A 21,787-nucleotide genomic window follows, 5' to 3' on the forward strand; every position below is an offset into this window, starting at 1 on the left:
ACCTTTCAATACTGCACTACGGAAAAAATTGCAGAATTGTCTTTAACACTGTTATGGATGTAGCAAGTTTTTTTATATGAGGATTGTAGGAGTATGGAAAAGTAATCCTAACCCGAATCCTCCAACAAACCAATGCTAATACGAGCTAAGATCAGGCGTCAAAAGCTAAGTACACATTTCTCTAGATGGTTAATAAAGATATCACCTAGCCTAGACCCAACAAACACTTATGTTAGTCTTAAAACAATCACATTAGTCTAAAGTTTAAAATCTTCTTTCAAAAATGTTTCTCACCTCATTCGTTTAACCTAAAATATTTACTGCAATAACTTGTTTACCAGAGCTTCCTTAAATAGATGTAAACAAATTACATTCAGCTACATAAAATAACCTGATTTGTTCTGTTTTGTTTTGGTATATTTTCTGCTGCAGTGAGCAAACTAATTGGACTCTGGTTCTTCAGTAATAGAACGTTTAATTGTTTAGTGTCTTTGCAAAATGTTTTAACTTTGGTCTATTTCGAGAAATCTGCTAATGCATTTTCCCCGCATGAAATATCTGAATTATTTGTTATTGTAAATAAAAAAAGTAAAATATATAAAGTTGAATTCTAAACATTTGAAAATGTAATAATTCCCAATTAATAAAGCTTCAAACAGACAGATATGGTATGCTATATGTGCTATTCTAAATGTTTAGGATGAAAAAGTACCTGACATCCAACTGACATCCAGTCATCCAACTGAAATGTTATCGCTGTGTAGCTTCTTATTTAAACAGACACATTCTAATGCACTGCTGCAGTAAACAGAAAACACACTGACCCCTACATTCCACTGGGTCCGTCTACGGCGCGTTATGGCTGCGCCGCGGTTTTGGTCCGGCCTCCTCCGGCGTCATACCCTACCGGGCGCGTTTCAGAAACAATTCAGAAGCGGAGCGTCTTGCCTGCCGGCTCGCAGTTTTTGTTGATTTGGGCATATTTCCTGGACAGGCTACTTTGTACAGACAAAGTTAATAATAATTATAATATCCCAGTTATAAACGACATGAATCAAAGATGTGTTGCTGTATTTTAGTGTTAAAAAAAATGCATTCATCATCATAATTATTCTATATAATTTACACAGTGCCTGTAAACCGGAGGAGAACGCTGGCATTTCTCCTCCTACTTGAAAGACTACGGAGGGATAGGGTCTGCAAAATTAGTTTGTGTGTGTGTATATATATATATATGCTATATATGCTCTGAACGTTCCACTTCCTGCCTGCCCGACATTACCTTACGGCTGCGTCGCGTCGAAAAATAGACTTCAATCCTATTTCGAGCGGAGCCCAGCGGCGAGACGCTTCTGGGACGCTTCTGAGCCGTAACGCGGCGCGTCTGGTGGAATAGCACCCATTGACTAGAGTGGCCGCGATCCTTGTGGACGCCGCGTTACGGCCGTGTTACGGCCGCGTTACGGCTGTGGTGCGGCGTCCGCAAGGATCGCTGCCAGTCTAATCAATGGGTGCTATTCCACCAGAACGCGACGCAGACGGACCCGGTGGAATCTAGGGGTGAGACAATAAGAGGTTTATTTTTGCGGTCAACCGGAGGTGAAGGTTTGTTTGGGCTTGTTTTGTTTTTTTAGAATCCCTGTCAAGCTTCCACTGCACATGGTGCCAAAATGATGAAGTCAGCAAAGTTAGCAAACAAACAGTCTAAAAAAATACAATAATTAGCAGCTCTCTCTAGCACTAATGAGGATTCAGAAGCTATTTGAATAAGGAGATCCTGTATGAATATGGATTGTTTCTATTTTGGAGCGGTGAGATGGAGAAAAGCGAGAATAGGACTCCCTCAGGGCGATGGTGAACTTAGCAGCACAGTTCTGCTCTTTCTTTGATTAGAACCACCTGCAGGCGGGTCTCGGGGGGGGGGGGAGGGGGAGAGAGACTCTTCAACACCCCATGGCTCATGTGGTGGACTTGAAGCCCTCAGCAGGGAGGCCTCACAGAAAATGTCAAAAACCTAGGGAATGTCTTGAAAAAAAGGTCAAATCCATTAGAAGTTGCCATTTTGAGCTTAGAGATGTGTTTTTAAATGTCAAGATCCGGAGAGAGCTGAAGGTTTCAACTTGTCGGGGTTTTCCCTCTCAGGGTCTTCTGGGTTAGATTTGATAGCTTTCTATTTTTGTCCCCTCCAGCATGCCGTAGGAGTACCTGTCATTGATTTCAGCCTCAGTTAGGATGGAGGCAAAGATCTGCCTGAGCTTGTGTGCATGTCAAAGTGTCATGTCAATATGGAATTCTCCACTCGGTGGTTTTCACACACACACAAATGCACTTTAAATTGCACTCACAACAAACTCAACCCTAGTCCTGTTTCCAGTGTGAGAGCGGCTCCAGGGCCAGTTTGGAGCCCCTCCCCGATTGCGAACCAGTGTTTGGTGTTTTTACCGCAGCGGTGGCAACTCTCTGACCCCGAAAACTGGTTCGCATTTAGAACTAAATAACTGCTGGTCAAGAACCAGCTCCGAACTAAAAAGCACCGGCACCAAACTACAACAAAACAGATTCCCGGTGGACAAGGGGAAAAGGGGTATTAGGTTTCTGACTTTCGGGATTATTACAGAAAGTTCTGTTCGGTTAGGATCTGAAAAGAGCAGCAGAGCTCATTTTAGGAACAGCTCAAAGCTTAGTGTGTAACCCACTGAACGATATGCATGATGACCAAAACTACGCGACCAAAGCTAACCAAATCCGTGTTTTCCAATATACCAAAAGCACCTCAATTTGGTTTGGCTTTTCGAGTCACAAAGTGAAACTCAGTTCTTCTTACAGAGTTTGGTTAAGAGACTTTACTTAAACACAAAGCATTTAATCATTCCAGCCATAAGCCATTAACATTTACATTTTGCGATTCACAGCCTGCGATTCTTCCTGTGCCTCCTGTTTCCCTGACAACCCCAATTGCATGAGCTGTCTGCCAGAAGCCGCCTTGCACCATGGGAAATGTATTTCCCAATGTCCAGCACAGCATTACCTGGAGGACAACAGCAGATGCAGAGGTAGGATTCATCTTGAACACCAATTCCAACCTACATTTAGTTTTTAAGTAAAAGAGAGGAAGGACTCAGTCATGGTTGTGTTTCCACCCTGTTCCCTTGTTCCTCAGTCTGCCACAGCTCCTGCTCTTCCTGTTGGGGTCCCTCTGTGTCCCAGTGTACCCTGTGCCCAGGTGGGCGTCTTCTTCACCAGGGTCAGTGTGTGGAGGCCTGTGGGGAAGGACTTTACTCCCAGGACACCACCTGCCACAGTAAGAGCTTCAATCTAATCATTTCAGGATTATACAAATAAGCTTATATGAAGAACTAATAGTGATGAATACGTTTGGGACAGGTGTTGCTGATAGCTCACCAGAAATATATGGTGGTCCATGTACTGGGGCTCAATATAACTGTGGCGGACGTGGGTTTTGATTTCGACCTGGGCACCATTTACACGGATCACCCCCTATCTCCCCCTTTCCAATCTGTCTCCATAATAAAAGCCTTGCAAAAATTAAAAGGTCTTTTCATAAATGATAACATATGGAATTATATTTTATATCTATGGTTTTATATGAAATTAACTTATGTACAGTCAAAAAAAGACATGTAGTCATTTTTTGAAAGACCCATATGATAATTTTCAAATGTTCTCCCTTGATACTCTATATAGGGCCACAGTAAAATCATAGTAGGGAAAAGAGATTTTCTTCTGATCCTCACCAGTCTGCAAGCAAACGCAGTGCGGGGAGCAGACCAAAAGCGGCTCCCTCTAAGCCCCTGCCTTTCAACTCCCAGAGCTTGTCTATCTTTGTCAGGGCTCTGCACTCACCTAGTACCAAAGCCTTGCTACCCTACTGGCAAAAAGTCCTTTAGCTGGTGCGTTAAGCTTATGCTAATGTACCTGAACACATCGCCCTTTCTGCAGTGACTTTGCGAGATCTGGCCAAAACCCCTGCAAAGCCTCAACCCGAGCAACAAATTAACTGTCAAATAGTTAACTGCATGAGAAATGAAGAAAAACACAAATAAATTGGTTAATTTTGCCATTTGCCTTTTAGATTGTCACCCCTCTTGCCGGTCCTGTGTGGGACCCTTGGCCTCAGACTGCCTCCGCTGTTTGAAACCAGAGGAAGCCCTCCTGCTGCAGTCCAGTCCCCTCCAGCACGGCGTCTGCACAGCCGGGTGTCCTGCACACAGCTTCCTGGATCACATGTACACATGCAGAGGTGAGTGCGTTTAAATGACTACATCCACTCAGGGGGATCAATACCTGCATGGATAAGCTAGCGGGTCTCTTTGGTTTATTGCTAGGGTTGTGGCAACTCACCAAGCCAATCAGCAAACTATGTATCAGTTACAGATCAGGTATCACTAGCAGTATTGTCAATAAAGCACAAAAGAACATCTAGATTTTTCAATCAAACTACAACAGTTTCGAAGTGCTGAAATAATTTGTCATCAATCAATTAGTCTATTGACAGAAAATACTTTGACGAGAATTTACATTTTAGAATTTTAAAGACTAAACAATTAGTTGCCTGATCGAAAATAAAATCCATCCGGTAATATATGATACAATTATAATTTGTTGCTGCCAAAATGCTATTTGAATTTCAAGTTTGTTCCATTTTGTTATTACTTTTCTTTAAAATCCCACAGATTTTACATATCGTACGTACAGATTTGTTTGTTAGGACCAGAATAAAAAGAGAACGTATGTTTCATTGACGAAAATCCCAGGGTAGAGTCTAATGCTGATGCTTTTTACTCTCCTGGCCAATACTTAATATGCTACACAGATTAAATGTTATGGTGTGCACTATCTCAAAAGAAATTCCTCTCTTGGTCATCTTCACATAAGACTAAGTTTTGATTTTGGTGATTGCATTTTTTATGAAGCTTTGCAGCTGTGTGTGAACATGTTTCTGTTTGAAGAATAAAGACAGTGTTTGTGGAGACACCTGTTTGTGTGAAACTGTGCGTGTAATGGGCACATTTTTAAGGTGGGTTTCAGGTCTCAGGTTTCAGGGGATAGTTTGTCAAGCGAGAGTAATTATCACCGGCCTACCAACACAAACTACCACAACCTCTCGAAGCGGGACAAGAACAAAGATGAAAACGGAGATGAAAAGACTGTCATCAGTTTTCTTTACCTCCCTCGTACCCCAGAACTGTGAAATCCGTTTAGCACGAACACCGCTCTGCTATCTTCTTACCTCCCTGCTCAGTCTTGTGCTAACTGACCGTCCTGCGCTCAGTGTTTGGCAGAGGGAACGGTATTAGTTCTACCTTCTGTCTCCAGCGCAGCCAAATCTTTACCCAACACTGCCGATTTGTTCAGCTTTACTTTCTGTCTCTGTGCTTTTTTTATTTTTTTATTCTGCCGGAGCTGCTGTTACCTGAAATGAGCTGCTGTTGACATCACAGCTGAAAATAGCTAATTGCTTGACAGCCAGACATCTGAGTGCATCAGTAAGAGTGGTTTTGTAAACATCGGATGCCAATATCACAAAAAAAGAAGGAAGTCCCACTCATTTCTCTTGGTTTTAATATTCCCCTTTAAAGTGGTTATTGGTGAAATTCTTGTTTTTATACTATCTTCTTTATGTCTTTCATGAATAGCAATTAAATTAAAGTTCCCTCCAGAGGGAGTTTCTCCTTCCCCCTGCCTGAAACACCTCCATTAGACTCCTTTGTTAACTTCTGTGACATAACAACATCATTGTACACTATATAACACTTGCGCTGCTATTGGCTAGCGCTCTGACACATTGTATGTGATAGTCTAAGAGGCGGGACATCTCGAAGCTGTTGACCAATCACAACAGAGGCGGCAAGCTAACCAATCAGAAAAGACTGGGCTCTGGTTTCAAACAAAGGGTGGAAAAAGTTTCTGCAGTACAGGCAGTATGAGAAAAATAAAGACCTTTTTGAACATATTGACATACAGTATTGACTCTAAAATCAGTTAACCAAATGTAACATGTTCTTTTAAAGTTTAAAATCAGCTAATTAGATTTGACCTTATGTGTTACTTCTATGATGGAGTTACATACGTTTAATTTTTGGAACTAGATATTTTGCAGGTTGCCATTTTTTAATTAGAGCAGTTTTTACAGCCTGAAGTTTTCAAACTTACTGTATAGTATTCACTTGGGAAATATATTTTATTCAGAAAACCCAAGTGAAGCAATAAGTTATTGGTAGTTGCAAGTCTTATTGAGAACAGACTTGAGTCACCAATTGTTTGATTTGAGTCATGTTGCTCATGGCAACACCTTTGAAAAATTACTTTCTTTCACTTTTATTAACGTTTGATCTTGGTGAAGGTTAGGGAAATATTTTGGCCATGGTTTAAAGAAACTAAAGTATACTCTTTGCAGGCAGCGGGATGTGAACAGCATATCCTTAATAATTAAGATACATGAGTTGTTGAGTCTTGCAGTATCCATTGTTTGTGTAGTAATACCACGTTAAAAAAAGAAAACTGAAACTAGAAAGAAACTTGAAGAAAGTCAGGTTTTATTCTTGGTCGGTTTATGGGAATTCCCATGGCGTTGCAGATAAGTCCTGGCTGTTTACAGTCACTCAGCAGCTGTGTTACAAGGTGCGAGAGTACGTCAATTACAGAGTGCTCTGAGGAATGTCTTTATAGTTTCCTGTTAGCTGTTGGTTCCTGGATTCCTAAAGGTCTAAAACATTGTAATTTGTCGCTTCTGTTGTTGGTACTTTTCTTTCAGTTCCTGTGTTGTTTTCTACACGAGGAGAGTCTTTTAAGCACTTTAAAGGGGCCATATGATGCTCTTTTTCAGGTTTCATAATTGTATTTTGTTGCTCTACTGCAGGGGTGGCCAACCCGCGGCTGCGGAGACACTGACTCCTGACTAGTGTTGCACGGTGTATCGATACTTGAAAGTTATACCGCAATACCCTGCCATTAAAAACGTTACGATTCCTCCGTTTCATTAGTAATGGTACTTTAAAGAATGACGGGGGAAAGTACTCCGGTGAGAAAGCGCCATTTTAATAAGAGCCGTGTGTGTTCAGCGCTCTGCTTCCAATCCCTGCACTGCAGCCGTGCCTGCAGTCCCTCCCCTCTCAAGCACGCTCTAAGGTCCTCCCCAGCGCCGTATAGTTACGGCGCTGGTCCTCCCCTCTCTCGTGCACCCGCTGGTTGCCAGAGCATGTGAGAAGACGAGAAGCATGGCTGCAAGTGGGAGTGCAACTGCCGCTGCGCCTCGGCTTGTTGACAAAAAAGACGCCAGAAGCGAAATGTTGATGTATTTTAGCTATATCTCTGACAGTGAAGGCAAGCCTACGGACACCACGAGGCCTGTCTGTAAGAAATGTTTTAATTTGATTGAATACGAATTCTTGTCATTTATTTTATTTATTGTTCTCATTGTTTAAAAGTTTGTGTTATGGTTATGGTTCTGGTGTGAAATAAAGCACAACAATTACATTTAAGACTTTTTCCCTTTTTTTTAAGAAAAGTATCGGAATCGCAATTCTTGACTTGGTATCGAAACCAAAATGTTGGTATCGTGACAACATTACTCCTGACAGTTAAACCTGATATTTAGTAGGTCTGTTAAGTATTGAATGCTGATAATTCTGACGTAATTTGGCCGGACAAAGTTGTTTGGGCTCGGATAAAATCGCTCCGTTACTTTCGTCCCGTGTTACTTTCGTCCCGGCTTTCCCTACGTGTGTATGTGTGGTGTCAGGTGTCAGTATGAGAGGATGACAGCGCGTCTAATTTTGATGTGGCCCAAGAGCCAATCACAATAATACCTGGATGCAGAGAACCAATCACCTTTGAGGGGGGGAAAACCTATCGTTGATTAAACACTATCCACTGTTTCCCCTACCATTGTCTTGGAGGGGCGCTGCTCCCCGCCAATGGAGCCCCCCCCCCCTGAAATTCAAGGTGTTTTAAAAATATATATAATTTTTTTTAAAAATATATATAGCACCAAATTGCAAATAATCTATAACTACTGTCACTTTTCACATTGAACATGTGCTCTTTTATTAAATAAACTAAACGCTTTCATTTTAAGTTGTGAGTTTAGTGTTTTGGACCCTAAGAAACACTGATGCATTAATCAATAATAATAATCCACAGCTCCTCTCTCTGCTCCAGAGCTTTTAAAAAATATTTATCCCAATGCCACAAAAATGCATCAGTGACATGGTTGAAATCTTGTCTCCAGAAAACAAAAAACTGAAACAAGCGGTGTCAGTGACTTTGTGTTTGATGTGGCTCTTTGCAGTAACATAGAAAAAATGTGGCTCTTAACCTCTGACTGGTTGGCCACCCCTGCTCGACTGTGACACAAAGTGCTTTATTTGTCTTATACTGCCTGTGCTGCAGAACCTCTTTTCAGAGCCCTGTCTGCTCTGATTGAGTCGCTGGCCAGCTCTGTGGTGATTGGTCAACCGCATAGAAATGTCTATCATGTACATTGTTTTGGAGCCAGTAGAAGTGCAAGTTTTACATATTGATGTCATTATATCACAGAAGTAACCAAGGGAGTCTGATTAAGGCACTTGAGGCAGGGGGGCAGTGTGTGGGAGAGAGACACCCTCTGTTTTGAACTTTGGGATTTTAGCCTTTGCAGACCATTTACATGCACAAAAACTACATAACAGGGAAAACCCCGAAAGCATAATAGGGCCCATTAAAAAGGTTGTCCTTGACACAAATTTGTTGTTAAGCTTTTACCTTTTAAATAATGGATGTTTTCAACCTTTGGGCTCCTTATTAAAAATGAACACATAGGCTGAATACAGAAAGACACATTTGGCATTTTTCATCACGTTTTGCAGAACACTCAATGCATACAGGGGAGTCATGATTCTGCATAACTTGGATTTCAAGGATTTTGAGCCTTTAAGCGCTTTAGGTCATTTAACTGGCTTGTCTCCTCGCTACAGTTTACTTTTAAATTCTGGGCCAAGTAGCAGAGACCTTTTTGTTTACTTTACCTGAATTGAATAGCCGTTAGCACAATTGGATTCCCTTAATCATCCTGAAAGAGATAATTGCACATTGAAGAGTAGTAGTGGGACTAACAACCATTCATCTGTGTGACTGCATGGGACCAACACTCTGGGTCTCAGTCCAAATTAAAGCTGTTATCACAGAATGGAAATAGGGTTTGTAGCCACTATTCACGCTAACAAGAAAGACGATAGGCAGCATAAAGAGCAGAAAATAATAAAAAAAGGACCTTTAAAGATACCTAATATTTGTCAGTGCAAATTAGCTCTTCTAAACCCCCTAAAAAATAAAATATTATATATTATATAATAATATTGGATTTTCACGTTTGTTTGTTTTACAAACAATGAAATTGAACAGCTTGTCTCAGCATAGAATAGCAAGTTACAGTACATCTCTATTTCGTTTTACTCAAAGCTTCATGAATTAGGCGCGACACAGTAAGCTGAGGATCATCCTCAGAAATGAGTGTCAGTAGGCGTCAGTGGGTCCCAGGTGGGAACAATGGATGCTATTGTCCATATGTGTGTGTGTTTGACAAAATCCTAAGACCCCCTCAGCAGCAACTGTCCTGAAGCGGAGGAGAATGGCATGTAAACATGAGACTCGCATACTCCAGGCTTTACGTACACAATTGTAGAAACACACAAACACTCACACAGTCCGGTACACATTAAGTGGGCCTGTGCTGACGAGCTGTCAGTTGTCTGAGAGAAAATTCCAGGATGATACGCCCCTCCCCCCCACCCCCGCCTCCTGTCTACAGCCCTCCAGCAAACAGAGATAGTCGGTGTGTAGGAGGTTTAATTCTGCTCGATAGACATGTACAGGAAGGGTTAACACACACCTGAACTGTGTTGGATAACATCAGAAACATAAGGTGTCTGAAAGCCTTTTACTGTTCTTGTTTTGGAACTCAAGATAAAGATGGACTGTGGAAGGAAAACATAATGAATTATTATTTTAAATACAAGTCATGCAGTTGAAATAAGGGTTTTGATATGGGTTGACAGTTATTTGCTGTTCCTAATAGTGCAAAGAAATATGAGAGATGTTTATCTAGGAATGATAGATGCAACTGAAAGAAAATTGACCCTTAAGATGTTTTTAGAAATGTCTTCATGACCTGTGAAATTTGTAGTAGCAAAGGCAATCTTGGGTTAAAGTTTATAATTCCAGCTCTTTAGTGGCATCTTATATTCAGAAATGAACTGTCATTTTGTTGGGTTTTTCTCATGCATTGTGAATATGAACACATAATCTACCGTTTTGAAGCCTTGAGTTTGGCAATTTTAAGTCTTCGCCATATTGGTTTTTGGCTGTGGCCATCTTGGATATTGGTCCTCGACTTCTTGGTTTTTGGCCATTAGTATCTTTGTTTTTGACAGTTGCCATCTTGGTCTTTATTGAACCAAAAATAACATAAGATGTTGGAGCTAAGTACAACTGAACAGGACCAAATGTTACAATTAACTTAAAGATGGGGTATGTCATTTTGGAGAAACCAGCTTGAGTGCGCTAGAATTTAAAAATACACAACCGTAAAAAATCTGCCACTTCCTTAAAGAGCCCCTCTGCCAACACACACGAACGTAAGTTTGTGCACAGATGGAAGGCTGACAGGCATGGAGGCCATCCAGTTATTTTAGCCGGGCCGGCTCAGATGATTGGTCGTGCTTTTTACAGGACTACGGCTTCCACAGATGAAATTGTTAAATGTATTTATTGTCAAAGCATTTAATATATTCATTGCTATCGGGATGTTAAGAGCATTCCATGGAATATAACAAAAAGTGTTTCTGAAATAAATGATATACCCCATCTTTAAATGAAATTAAAACACACGTAATTCTTTATTAACACTGTTCATAGGCTTTGAACACTCCAACTAGACCTCACCTTAGTAGCAATATGTCACTCACAAGGTGGACAAGCCCTAAAATGTATCCAGGCAAAGGCTTTGTTCAAACCAAATTAGGCAGTCCAACAATAACTTCCTACATACTTGAGTGTTAGTTTAATTAGGTAATACATCAACTGAGAAGTAGGGTCATATAGACTTCTATACAAATTGACTTTGTGTTGCCTCCATCAGAATGAATACAGGTTTAAGGCAGTTCCTCATTAGCTCCTTTATTCAGACTCCAAAGTTCCTGCTGGTTTTTAATTCAATTTAAAGGTGGGGTAGGTAAGTTTGAGAAACCGGCTCGAGATACACTTTTTGTTATATTCCATGGAATGCTCTTAACATCCCGATAGCAATGAATATATTAAGTGCTTTGACAAAAAATCCATAAAAAATGTAATCTGTGGAAACCGTGGTACTGTAAAAAGCACGACCAATCGTTTTAGCCGGCCCGGCTAAAATAACTGGATGGCCTACCTGCCTGTCAGCCTTCCATCTGTGCACAAACTTATCTCGTGCCCTCATTGGTCATGTGCGCGTTCGTGTTTGTTGGAGGAGGGGCTCTGTAAGGAAGTGGCAGATGTTTTCCGGTTGTGTATTTTCAAATTCAAGCGCCCTCAAGCTGGTTTCTCCAAAATTACCTTCCCCACCTTTAAGTATTATATATCCAGACTTTTAAACAGTTATTCAGATTATGTTTAAAACGTAGTGATGGCTGTCATCTTTGTGAATACTAAACAGTTTTTTAGTGCAGTCCTTAAGTCTGCTCTGAACTTTCTCAGCAGGTCAACCAACGCATGCAGCCATTGAACAAAAAAGGAAATGATTTTGTGTTGCTTACTCATTTGTTGTGTGTTCATGTGCTCCTTTCACACACCTTCATTGTGAGATCCTCTCACATCCCTCTGAATCTGAATCATTTTAACCTCTTTGAATATCCTTTGTCTTTTCCCTGTGCAAGTTTGGTCTAGTGATTCAGCGAGGAGTCTCAAAGCCTGATAACATTACTGCAAGAGTCACTGAGGACAACACACTTGTTAAATCTCACTTTTCAGGAGCTGTCTCCTAATTCACTTCTGTTTTAACTTTGGGAACAAGCTTTATATTGTGACCAGAATAATGAGACTACTGATACAAGCAGGACTCATGGGGTTTGCCGACAGGGGGCCACTGAGCCTGAAGAGCTCAGAGGATCTTGGTGTCTATTTACTGGGTACCAGAGGAAGACCCAAAGGGAGATCAAGAGGATCTGGAGGAAGCTGCCAAATCATGACAAGAATAAAGAGTTAGAAAAAAGCAGAGGAATTGGATGGGAACGTGTCATGTATCATAATCAGTTGATCAGAAGCTTAAGCAGATTTCATAGAGATATTATATCGCTGATATCTGGTCAGAACTCTCAATCTTTGTTAGCAGTCAACTCAGACTGGAGTGGAAACATTTTTCAGTTTTGTTGCGAGGAGTCTGCAATATAGCATGGAGATCTAATGTGTGGGTGTGAAAGGGATGAAAAGTGTGTGTGTGGATGCATGTGTGTGTGGGGGCGGCTTCTGCAGATGTTCCCCTTGTTTCTTGATGTATCTATAACTACACTGCCACTCAATGAATCATAATCTGTTAATGGTGCATACATAGACACAGAATGATTTTTTACCGTTGGGGTTCATCCTAATTTTCGGCCTTGATGTAACAATATTCATAATTAAGTAAATGTAACACCCTTTTCACCCCGGTTACACGTTTCATTTGCCCTGTACGATGGGCGCTGTAAGTGATGAAAGTGGGGGATGTTGGCTTATCTGGCGCCCGCAGCTCACAGCCAAAATGCGAGTGAGCGAGGAAGAGAGGGAGGGTGCACCGGTACCGGCGCTGTTGTTATTAGAATCTGGTGCTAGCTGCTTTAACGGATATAAGAAGAAGATGTGTCTACAATAATGTGGAGGGAGAGTCCTCTCCAGTCAGACTGAGAGGCTGATAACTACAGCTCAGTCAGGTAAAGGACTCTGAGTGTTTAGATAGTTCACTTTAGTCTAAGTTCAAACAGTTTGGTCACAATTTATGTAAACACATATTTCCAAGGCACTCCTTTATAATTGTTGGGATAAACAGGTTTGAAATCATTCCAATGTATACTATAGGACAGTAACCAAAAATATCCTTTAAAACTGGAGAGACAAAAACAAATGCATAAATAAATAAATAAATGTTAAGGTAAAATAAGACATGAATGAACTACACAAATAAAATAAGTTACATTAATTTTTTATTGGCTATGGTAAGTTATTGGTTATGTTCACATACACTTATTCGATTACATCCACCTGTCTAAGATGACAACAGAGACTTTCGACCCAAAACCAGCTGTTGACTTGTGGATGCAAGCAGCTAATCGCAGACTCAACCAGAGAGAAAGTAGTAGGCCTACATCATCAGACAGAGAGGAAGACAGTGAGGAGAACAGTCAGGAGGGTAGTGATGACAGCTTGTAGGATTACGGGTCGTGCTAATGTTGTCTTGTGTTCACCTCTGCTCAGTGCCGTGTGTCTGGCAAATAAAGTCAAGACCCCTTCAAAAGTTACGGTTTACTTCATTTTAAGGATGAGCACCAAGCAACATCTCCAGGTGCTCCTTTGAGAACCAGGGCAAAAAAGTTATGTGCACCCCTGTTTATAACGCTGTGAGCATGGGTCTGCGGAGAGCATGGGTCTGCGGAGAGCATTTCTCCGCGATCCCAACCTAGTAGCCCGAAAAACGTTTACCCATTTAAACAGTCGTGGTAGATATCTTGTTTGTTTTAAACATCATAAATACGCAACAATGAATACCTACAGGTTGTGTACCCGAATCTCCCGCTGGTCCAAACAAAGCAGGAGTAGTGTGTGTGTGTGTTGCATGTAGCAGCCGCATGTGTGCAAACTGCCCCGCCCCCTCGCACACAGACGGGGAGAGAGAGATCTCTCGTCAGGATTGGAAAGATCAAAAATACTAAAAATAATCATAGATGCATTTTTGCAGTTTTTTCTGCATATTAGATAACGGAGTTGACGACACCAAAACTGCAATATAATGTTTGTGTAGCATAATAAATATGGCTTATCGTTTTTCAGTCCCTTACGCTGTACATATCCGGAATTAATTGCTGAAAGGTTTTGGGAAGCTTTGTTTTTCGTGAAAGGCTGGCAGAGGGTGCGGCCAAAGCGCTTGGCATGGCTACTGGGTATCCATACGTAGCAATACCCAGGAAGTAAATGAGAAATCTCCAACGAGGCGTTTTGGGGAGGTATTTTCTGTGTTAGAGTTTTACTCCCCACAGGGTGTACTTTGAGGGTTTTTGACTCTGCACACCGTTTACATGCATAAAAACATTAATAACACACAAGGGGAAGGGTAATAATCGGAAAAGCATGACATGGGACTTTTAAGTAAAAGTAAGTATGTATAATCAGCTAAATGTACTTATAAAAATACAAAAGAAAACTCAAAATTACAATCATTCAAATTAAATAAAAATATGACCTATATGTGTAGAGATGCCAATTAGTTGTTCTCAATTGGCTAATTGATTGATTGTCTTATCGCTCCGATTGTAATTTGAAACAAAACATCAGCTTTTTACAAATCTTGTTTTTCTTAAGCAAAAGTCCTTATTATTAAAGAAACCAGTAACAAAAATGTAGTTCAGTAAAAAGTACAATATATTAAGTGACATGATAAGTAAATACTCAAGTAGAGTATAAGTACCTCAAATCTGCACATGTGTGAGTTTCAGTAAATGCACTTAGTTACTGATCATCACTGCTTCCAGATGGCGCGTGATGCCACTCCAGAGGAATGAGATATTACCCCCTTGTTGTGTTTCTGCTGTGTAGCTCTCAGAACTTTAATGCAATGATCAGCCCCATATTGCACCAGGAGGATCATTTATGGAAGGCATTAAGAAGCACTCACACCCCCCAAACTAAATCACGACCTCATGGACTATACCCACCTCAAATTCTGACCCTATCAGCACAAAACAATGTAATGAATCCGATTTCTCTGAGTGCGTGCATCCGATAATGTGTAATGAGAACGTCTGTACACACACATTTTGGACTAACAGGAATCAATATGCGCTTTCAAGCCTCAACAAATTAGATATCCAAGCTGCAATAAAAGAACAAGAGGCTGCCTATCCTTCTTCCTCTCTCCTCTTACTAATAAAATATCTTTGACATGAAACCTATTGAAAACGCCTCTGAGCGTGCATTTGTTTTTAGACTGTTGATATAAAAGTTTGTGTGGACTGACACTGAGATGAGTCTGGAGGCAGATTTCTCTTTATATTATTTTCGTGAACAGATCGAGAATTTGGAAGTATCTGTATAATTTGTAATGCAAAATACATTTGTTTTGAAGTTGAAAATACAAAACTAATCTTTGCGTACAAACATTTAAAAAAAAATTAAAAAAAAATGTTGGCCCCCCAAGGAGAAATTATTATTGTCATGTGTAGGCCATGAATGTATATCAAAATAAAGTTTAGGCCCAAAAAAATGTTAAATGTAAGCTGAGATGAAAAAAAACCAACGTAATGTGTGTGAATGAGAGATAGTTGTCACATAGTAGCCTGTCAGAATAAACGTCTCTGAACTCAAGCTGTGTGTGTCTGGGGTCAGCCCTGAACGTCACAGGCAGCAGAGGAGATATAAGTGTACACGTTTACATATTTCAATTATTGAGACCTGTTCTTTGCATGTAAATAAGTAGCCAGAATACATAAAAATCCACCAAAATAGAGCTTGTTTATCAAAACAAATCCCTTGGCTGAATCCTCCTGGACCCCCTACAGTGGTCCGGGTAGCCTGAATGCTTATGTTGTTACTATGTCGCTCTAATAGGCAAAAACAGGCTCTTTTGGGTTTTCTTTTTTTTGAAAATCAATGCCAACCCATGGATTAAGGTCCTCCGCCGGGTCTGGGCCTACTCAAACTGCAATGTATTTTCAAATGTGTGCTGTATAATATACATAAAACAATTACACACTTATGCTCACCTTCAAATACACGTAATAAGATAAACAATGCACTTATGTACAACCACAGATATTTTGTGTTTAGACCACAGCAAACCAAACACAGGCACGCACGCACACACACACACACACACTTGAGCGCATTTGCTGTCTACTTTAAAAGTCAGGCAATGCACTCAAACACACACACTTTGTGCTACTGGCCAATGGGTGACAGTCCTTTTTATTTCAGTCCCACCACCATCAACGCCACACTTTTGGTATGAGGCTGCCGGAGTGGACAGCACCGCTCAGCTGTTTGTCTTTCCCCTGCCAAAACAGACATCAAATGCAGCACAAAAGGCCTGTTCAAGGGCAACAGTGTTGGTGGTGAAGTGTGTGGGGGCATGTCAGGGAAGGGTAAAAATATTTGAGGACAAGTGTAAAAAAAGGCAAAAGCACAGAATGTTGCAGCAAAGGCCGCAGGAAGTACAGCAGTCCTAAGTGATCATAAGGCTCCTGGTTTGAACATTTTGCCTAGTGCTTGGCGGATATTTTGATCAGTACTTGATGCAGAGGGTATCGCATAGTGAGGTAACATGGGTCTCTCCATCACAACGGCAACGTCAGCTCTGCTCGTCATGTAAAGACAGCTTTAGCCAATTGCAGAAACCTGTCGATATGTAAATTGAGCCCAAATTAAATTATTGTATCAGGATGGATCAATGGAAAGGAATGGAAAAAAAGTGAAATGATAACTCCTAATATTCAGTGGCTAGCTTTCTTTCCAACGTTGGAAACCATTATGTGTTTAGTATACTGAAGAAGCTTTTCATGATTGCAGAGTGATAGCAAGTTAATCATTGCCGTCATTTGGAGGAGAGTTACCTGGTGTAGCTTTAACCTCCCTACCTGAGAGGTCAAAATCCCTTTGAACAAATAATTAAAAAAATGTCTGTGAGCCTCTCCGCTCACACAGGGTTCAAATCAGGACGGAAAGAGCAGGTTGGTGAAACTCAGGCGTTTATTAACTCCAAACAATAATATGCGCGGGTCTCAAACGTTGCCCGGGTGGGAAACTTCACAGGTCCTTTGGCGACCTTCCAGGATCCCGCCTACTGCATAACAGAACAGAACCAGGTTACGACATGCTTTTCTTCCTGCACTCATTACCTGATTCCGATCAGCTGTCTGGCCTCCGGCCGAGCCACTCCCTTCACTCCAGCAGCCAGCGCCCAAACCACACCCCGCTGCCACATACCCCCACCGCCCGACTCAGGCCGGGATCCCGCCGGCCGCAAGCTGACTCTCCCCCCCCCCCTCCGCCGAGCGAGAGAGGAAATCAGCCACGACCATCCGGTTACCCGGCCTGTGGATCACCTTGAAGTTGAAAGGCTGTAACGCCAGATACCACCGAGTGATCCGAGCGTTGGCATCCTTCATGCGGTGGAGCCACTGGAGCGGGGCATGGTCCGACCAGAGGGTGAAAGGGCGCCCCAGGAGGTAGTACCGCAGGGCGCCGACCGCCCACCGTATGGCGAGGCACTCCTTTTCCACCGTACTGTAGTTCACCTCCCTCTGGGCGAGCTTACGGCTAATGTACAGTACGGGGCGGTCGACCCCCTCTACGTGCTGGGACAAAACGGCCCCCACCCCACTGTTCGAGGCGTCGGTCTGCAACACAAAAGGGAGAGAGAAGTCAGGAGAATACAGAAGCGGCTTACCACAGAGGGCTTTTTTAACCCTCTCAAACGCCAGCTGACACCGCTCCGTCCACTGGACCGGATCTGAAGCACCCTTTCGGGTCAGGTCGGTCAGGGGACTGGTCAGCTCCGAAAAGGACGGGATGAACCGCCTGTAGTAGCCGGCCAGCCCCATGAACCTCCTGACCTCTTTTTTCGTCTTGGGCGCCAGACAGGCTGAAATGGCAGTTGTTTTCTCTATCTGTGGCCGCACCTGCCCGCCGCCCAAGTGGTACCCCAGATACCGTACGTCCCTCCGTCCAACCGCACACTTCTTCGGGTTGGCCGTGAGCCCCGCCTGCCTCAGGGACTCGAGCACCGCCCCCACCTGCTGCATATGCTGCTCCCATGTCTCACTGTGAATGATGACATCATCCAAGTAAGCAGCAGCATATGCAGAGTGGGGACGCAGCACCCGGTCCATGAGCCGCTGGAAGGTGGCTGGAGCTCCGAACAACCCGAAAGGAAGTGTGATGAATTGGTATAAACCATACGGAGTGGAGAAGGCCGTTTTTTCCTTAGACTCTGGAGAAAGGGGAATCTGCCAATAGCCTTTGGTTAAATCCAGCGTCGTGTAAAAGCGAGCAGTGCCTAGCCGATCCAGGAGTTCGTCGACCCGGGGCATTGGATAAGCATCAAATTTGGACACCTCGTTCACCCTGCGGTAGTCCACACAGAACCGGATTGACCCATCGGACTTACGTACCAGCACAACGGGGCAACACCAGTCACTGGTGGACTCTTCTATCACTCCCATCTCTAGCATAGCCTGAAGCTCCGCCTGAACAATTTTCCTCCTGTGTTCAGGCAGCCGATAGGGCCGTGAACGAATGGCCACGCCCGGGGGCGTTTTTATGCGGTGGTGTATGAGAGAGGTCCGCCCTGGCAGCGTAGAGAACACGTCGGCAAACTGCCTTTGCAACGAAGCAACGTCTGCTCTCTGGCCCGGTGAGAGATTGTCGCCACAACCGACCGGGGCTACTTTGTTGCTTTTAATGACCTCCGGTCCCAACTCATCTCTCTCAATCACCGTGGTGGCCAGAGAAACCGACGCCCCCTCCCTCCATGCTTTCAGGAGGTTAAGGTGGTAAATCTGTGTTGCTCCCCCCCTGTCAGAACACACCACCTCATAATCTACGTCCCCCACTCGTCGTGTGACCACGAAGGGTCCTTGCCACTTTGCGAGTAGTTTAGAGCTAGAGGATGGGAGTAATACAAGCACTTTATCTCCCGGTGAAAATTGTCTCAGTTTCGACCCTCTGTTGTACTCCCGTGATATCTGCCCCAGTGATTGGAGTTTTGCTCGCAGGTCCATAACGTACTGTATTTCGTTCTTACTGGTCCTTGGACCCTCCTCCCAGTTTTCCTTAACTAGGTCCAAAACACCCCGGGGCTTCCTACCAAATAACAGCTCAAAGGGAGAAAATCCCGTGGAGGACTGGGGCACCTCCCGCACTGCAAACAACAGAGGATCTAGCCATTTATCCCAATTACGGCTATCTTCGTGAACGAACTTACGAACCATGTTCTTTAGTGTTTTGTTAAACCGTTCCACCAGGCCGTCGGTCTGCGGATGGTAAACACTAGTCCGTATTGAATGGACGCCCAATAGTTCATACAGCTCGCGTAGTGTGCGTGACATAAACTGTGTGCCCTGGTCAGTCAGGATCTCCTTCGGGATCCCGACTCGGGAGATAATGTGAAACAGTGCCTGCGCGACGCTCTTTGCAGAGATATTACGCAGCGGTACTGCCTCGGGATATCGCGTTGCATAATCCACTAGCACTAGTACAAAGCGATATCCCCGTGCACTCCGGTCTAATGGCCCGATGAGGTCCATTCCAACTCTCTCAAAAGGCACCTCAATCAATGGTAACGGGCGCAAAGGCACTCTGGGGATGGCCGGCGGGTTAACCAGCTGACATTCACGGCAAGATGCACACCACCGCTTCACATCTGCGCGAATGCCCGGCCAATAAAATCGGGCCATTATCCGGTGTAGTGATTTGTCGTACCCTAGGTGACCTGACATGGGGTTATAATGAGCCGCCTGGAAAACCATTTCCCGACGGCTTTTTGGCACCAACAACTGGGTATTTATCTCTCCTGTCTGTGTGTCACGGCTTACATGATACAACCTGTCCCTAACCACCGTAAAGTGTGGGTGAGTGAGTGCTGCGTTTGGGTGTAGCTGGGAGCCATCAATACTCACCACCTGGCCGAAGGCGTGCTGAAGGGTCTCGTCCCTCGACTGTTCGAGGGGGAAATCTTCCACGGGAAACACCAGCGGGTCCAGAGGGACCTCCGCGGCCCCCTCCGTGTCCGTTTCCCCCTCGATGTCGTCAGCCGCCTCCGACTCTCCACTAAACACAGCACACAACTCACATTTCCCTGCCGTCCGTGAACGCACCCCCATAGCCCCCGCTAGCTTAGCAAACCCCGGCCAATTCGTTCCCAAAATCAGAGGGTGCGTAAGGCGAGTGCTAACTCCAGCCCTGACTCTATGCTTTTTCCCCTTATAAGAAATTTCCAGCGTCACCTCCGGGTACTGGTGAATATCCCCATGCACACACCTCACCTTCACCCACGATGCTTCAATCAATGCCCCCGGCCGAACCAGCTGATGGATCGTCGTCTGATTACAGCCCGTGTCCATCAGAGCCTGGTGTGTACCCCCCTGTATACGGTACGTCCCTTCCAAATCGGGGGCGGCAACTGGCGGTCCTGCAACCCGAACCAGCTGTCCGACCTCCATGAGAGGACACTCCCGTCGGAAGTGGCCGGGCTGCCCGCACCGCCAGCAATCCTGCCCTGACGTCTGAGGAGCCCCCCGTGGTGCCGGACGACCAGAACCGTAGGCCGGACCCTGGGGAGAGATACAAACAGGAGGGTAAGGTAGAGCTAGGGGGGAAAGTGTCGGGGCTGCGGGGTTGGGGCCGTGTGATGGTGGGGAGGGAAGGGCAGCTGCTCCAGGAAACCTCCTCCTCGGGGCTGGGACGGGTCTGCCCGCTGAGAGGGCTGGTGGTCGGGGCTCCTCTTTCATGCTCCGCCGGGGAAGCGAGAGGTGGTCTTCCGCAAGGACGACGGCTGCTTCCATGTTGGCGGGGCGATGGCACTGGACCCAATTCGCCGTCGAAGATGGCAGGCCGGCGATTAACTGCTCCAGCGCCACCTGCCCGACGACTTCCTCAGCGGAGCGCACCCCCGGCTGGAGCCAGCGGCTCGCTGCATCCAGGAGCCGCTGCGCGTAGGAGAAGGGCCGGTCATCGTCCTCGAAGTGGAGGGCCCGGAACCGGCGGCGATGTCCCTCTGGCGTGCTGCCAAGCCGGTCCAGGATGGCCTTCTTCAGATGCCGGTACACATGCCGAGAGGCTGCTGGCAGGCTGTGGGCGGCTAGCTGCGCCCTCCCGGATAGCAGAGGCAATAGCCGCGCTGCCCACTCCTCCTCCGGCCACCCGCACGCCGCCGCTGTGCCCTCAAATATGTCCAGGTATGCCTCCGGATCATCCTCTGCCGTCAATTTCTGGAGGTAAATTGAAGGCGGTCGGGCCGGGTTGGTAGCGGGATCGCCCTCCCGAGCGGCCGGACGCTGCAGCAGCTCCCGTAGGAGAGCCCGGTCCTCGCGCTGGCTCGAGGCGATCCCGAGCAGAGCCTCGCTCTGCTGTCGCTGTAATGCTGTGGTGGTCTCCTGCATGTGAGCGAGACGTTGGAGGGCCTGACCCAGCGGGGTTTCTCCTTCCGACATCAGGTCCCTGTTCAGGTGCCACTGTGAGCCTCTCCGCTCACACAGGGTTCAAATCAGAACGGAAAGAGCAGGTTGGTGAAACTCAGGCGTTTATTAACTCCAAACAATAATATGCGCGGGTCTCAAACGTTGCCCGGGTGGGAAACTTCACAGGTCCTTTGGCGACCTTCCAGGATCCCGCCTACTGCATAACAGAACAGAACCAGGTTACGACATGCTTTTCTTCCTGCACTGATTACCTGATTCCGATCAGCTGTCTGGCCTCCGGCCGAGCCACTCCCTTCACTCCAGCAGCCAGCGCCCAAACCACACCCCGCTGCCACAATGTCCAACAAGCAGTTTTATGCGTACTAACAAGT

At 44.7% G+C, this 21,787-nt stretch overlaps 1 protein-coding gene across 1 annotated transcript in view; it reads left to right on the top strand.

The window, feature by feature from the left end:
* The window catches only part of fras1 (Fraser extracellular matrix complex subunit 1), a gene marked incomplete at its 5' end in the record, with an annotated part of 207,349 nt that overhangs the window by 47,874 nt on the left and 137,688 nt on the right, over positions 1-21,787 (top strand). The window contains 3 exons of the mRNA XM_079689876.1: positions 2,913-3,053; positions 3,161-3,301; positions 4,094-4,261. Of these exons, the coding sequence (XP_079546002.1) occupies positions 2,913-3,053; positions 3,161-3,301; positions 4,094-4,261 (450 nt within the window). The remainder of the gene's footprint in view (positions 1-2,912; positions 3,054-3,160; positions 3,302-4,093; positions 4,262-21,787) is intronic.

This window comes from Notothenia rossii (assembly GCF_949606895.1).
Source record: "Notothenia rossii genome assembly, chromosome: 6".
Lineage (NCBI taxonomy): Eukaryota > Metazoa > Chordata > Actinopteri > Perciformes > Nototheniidae > Notothenia > Notothenia rossii.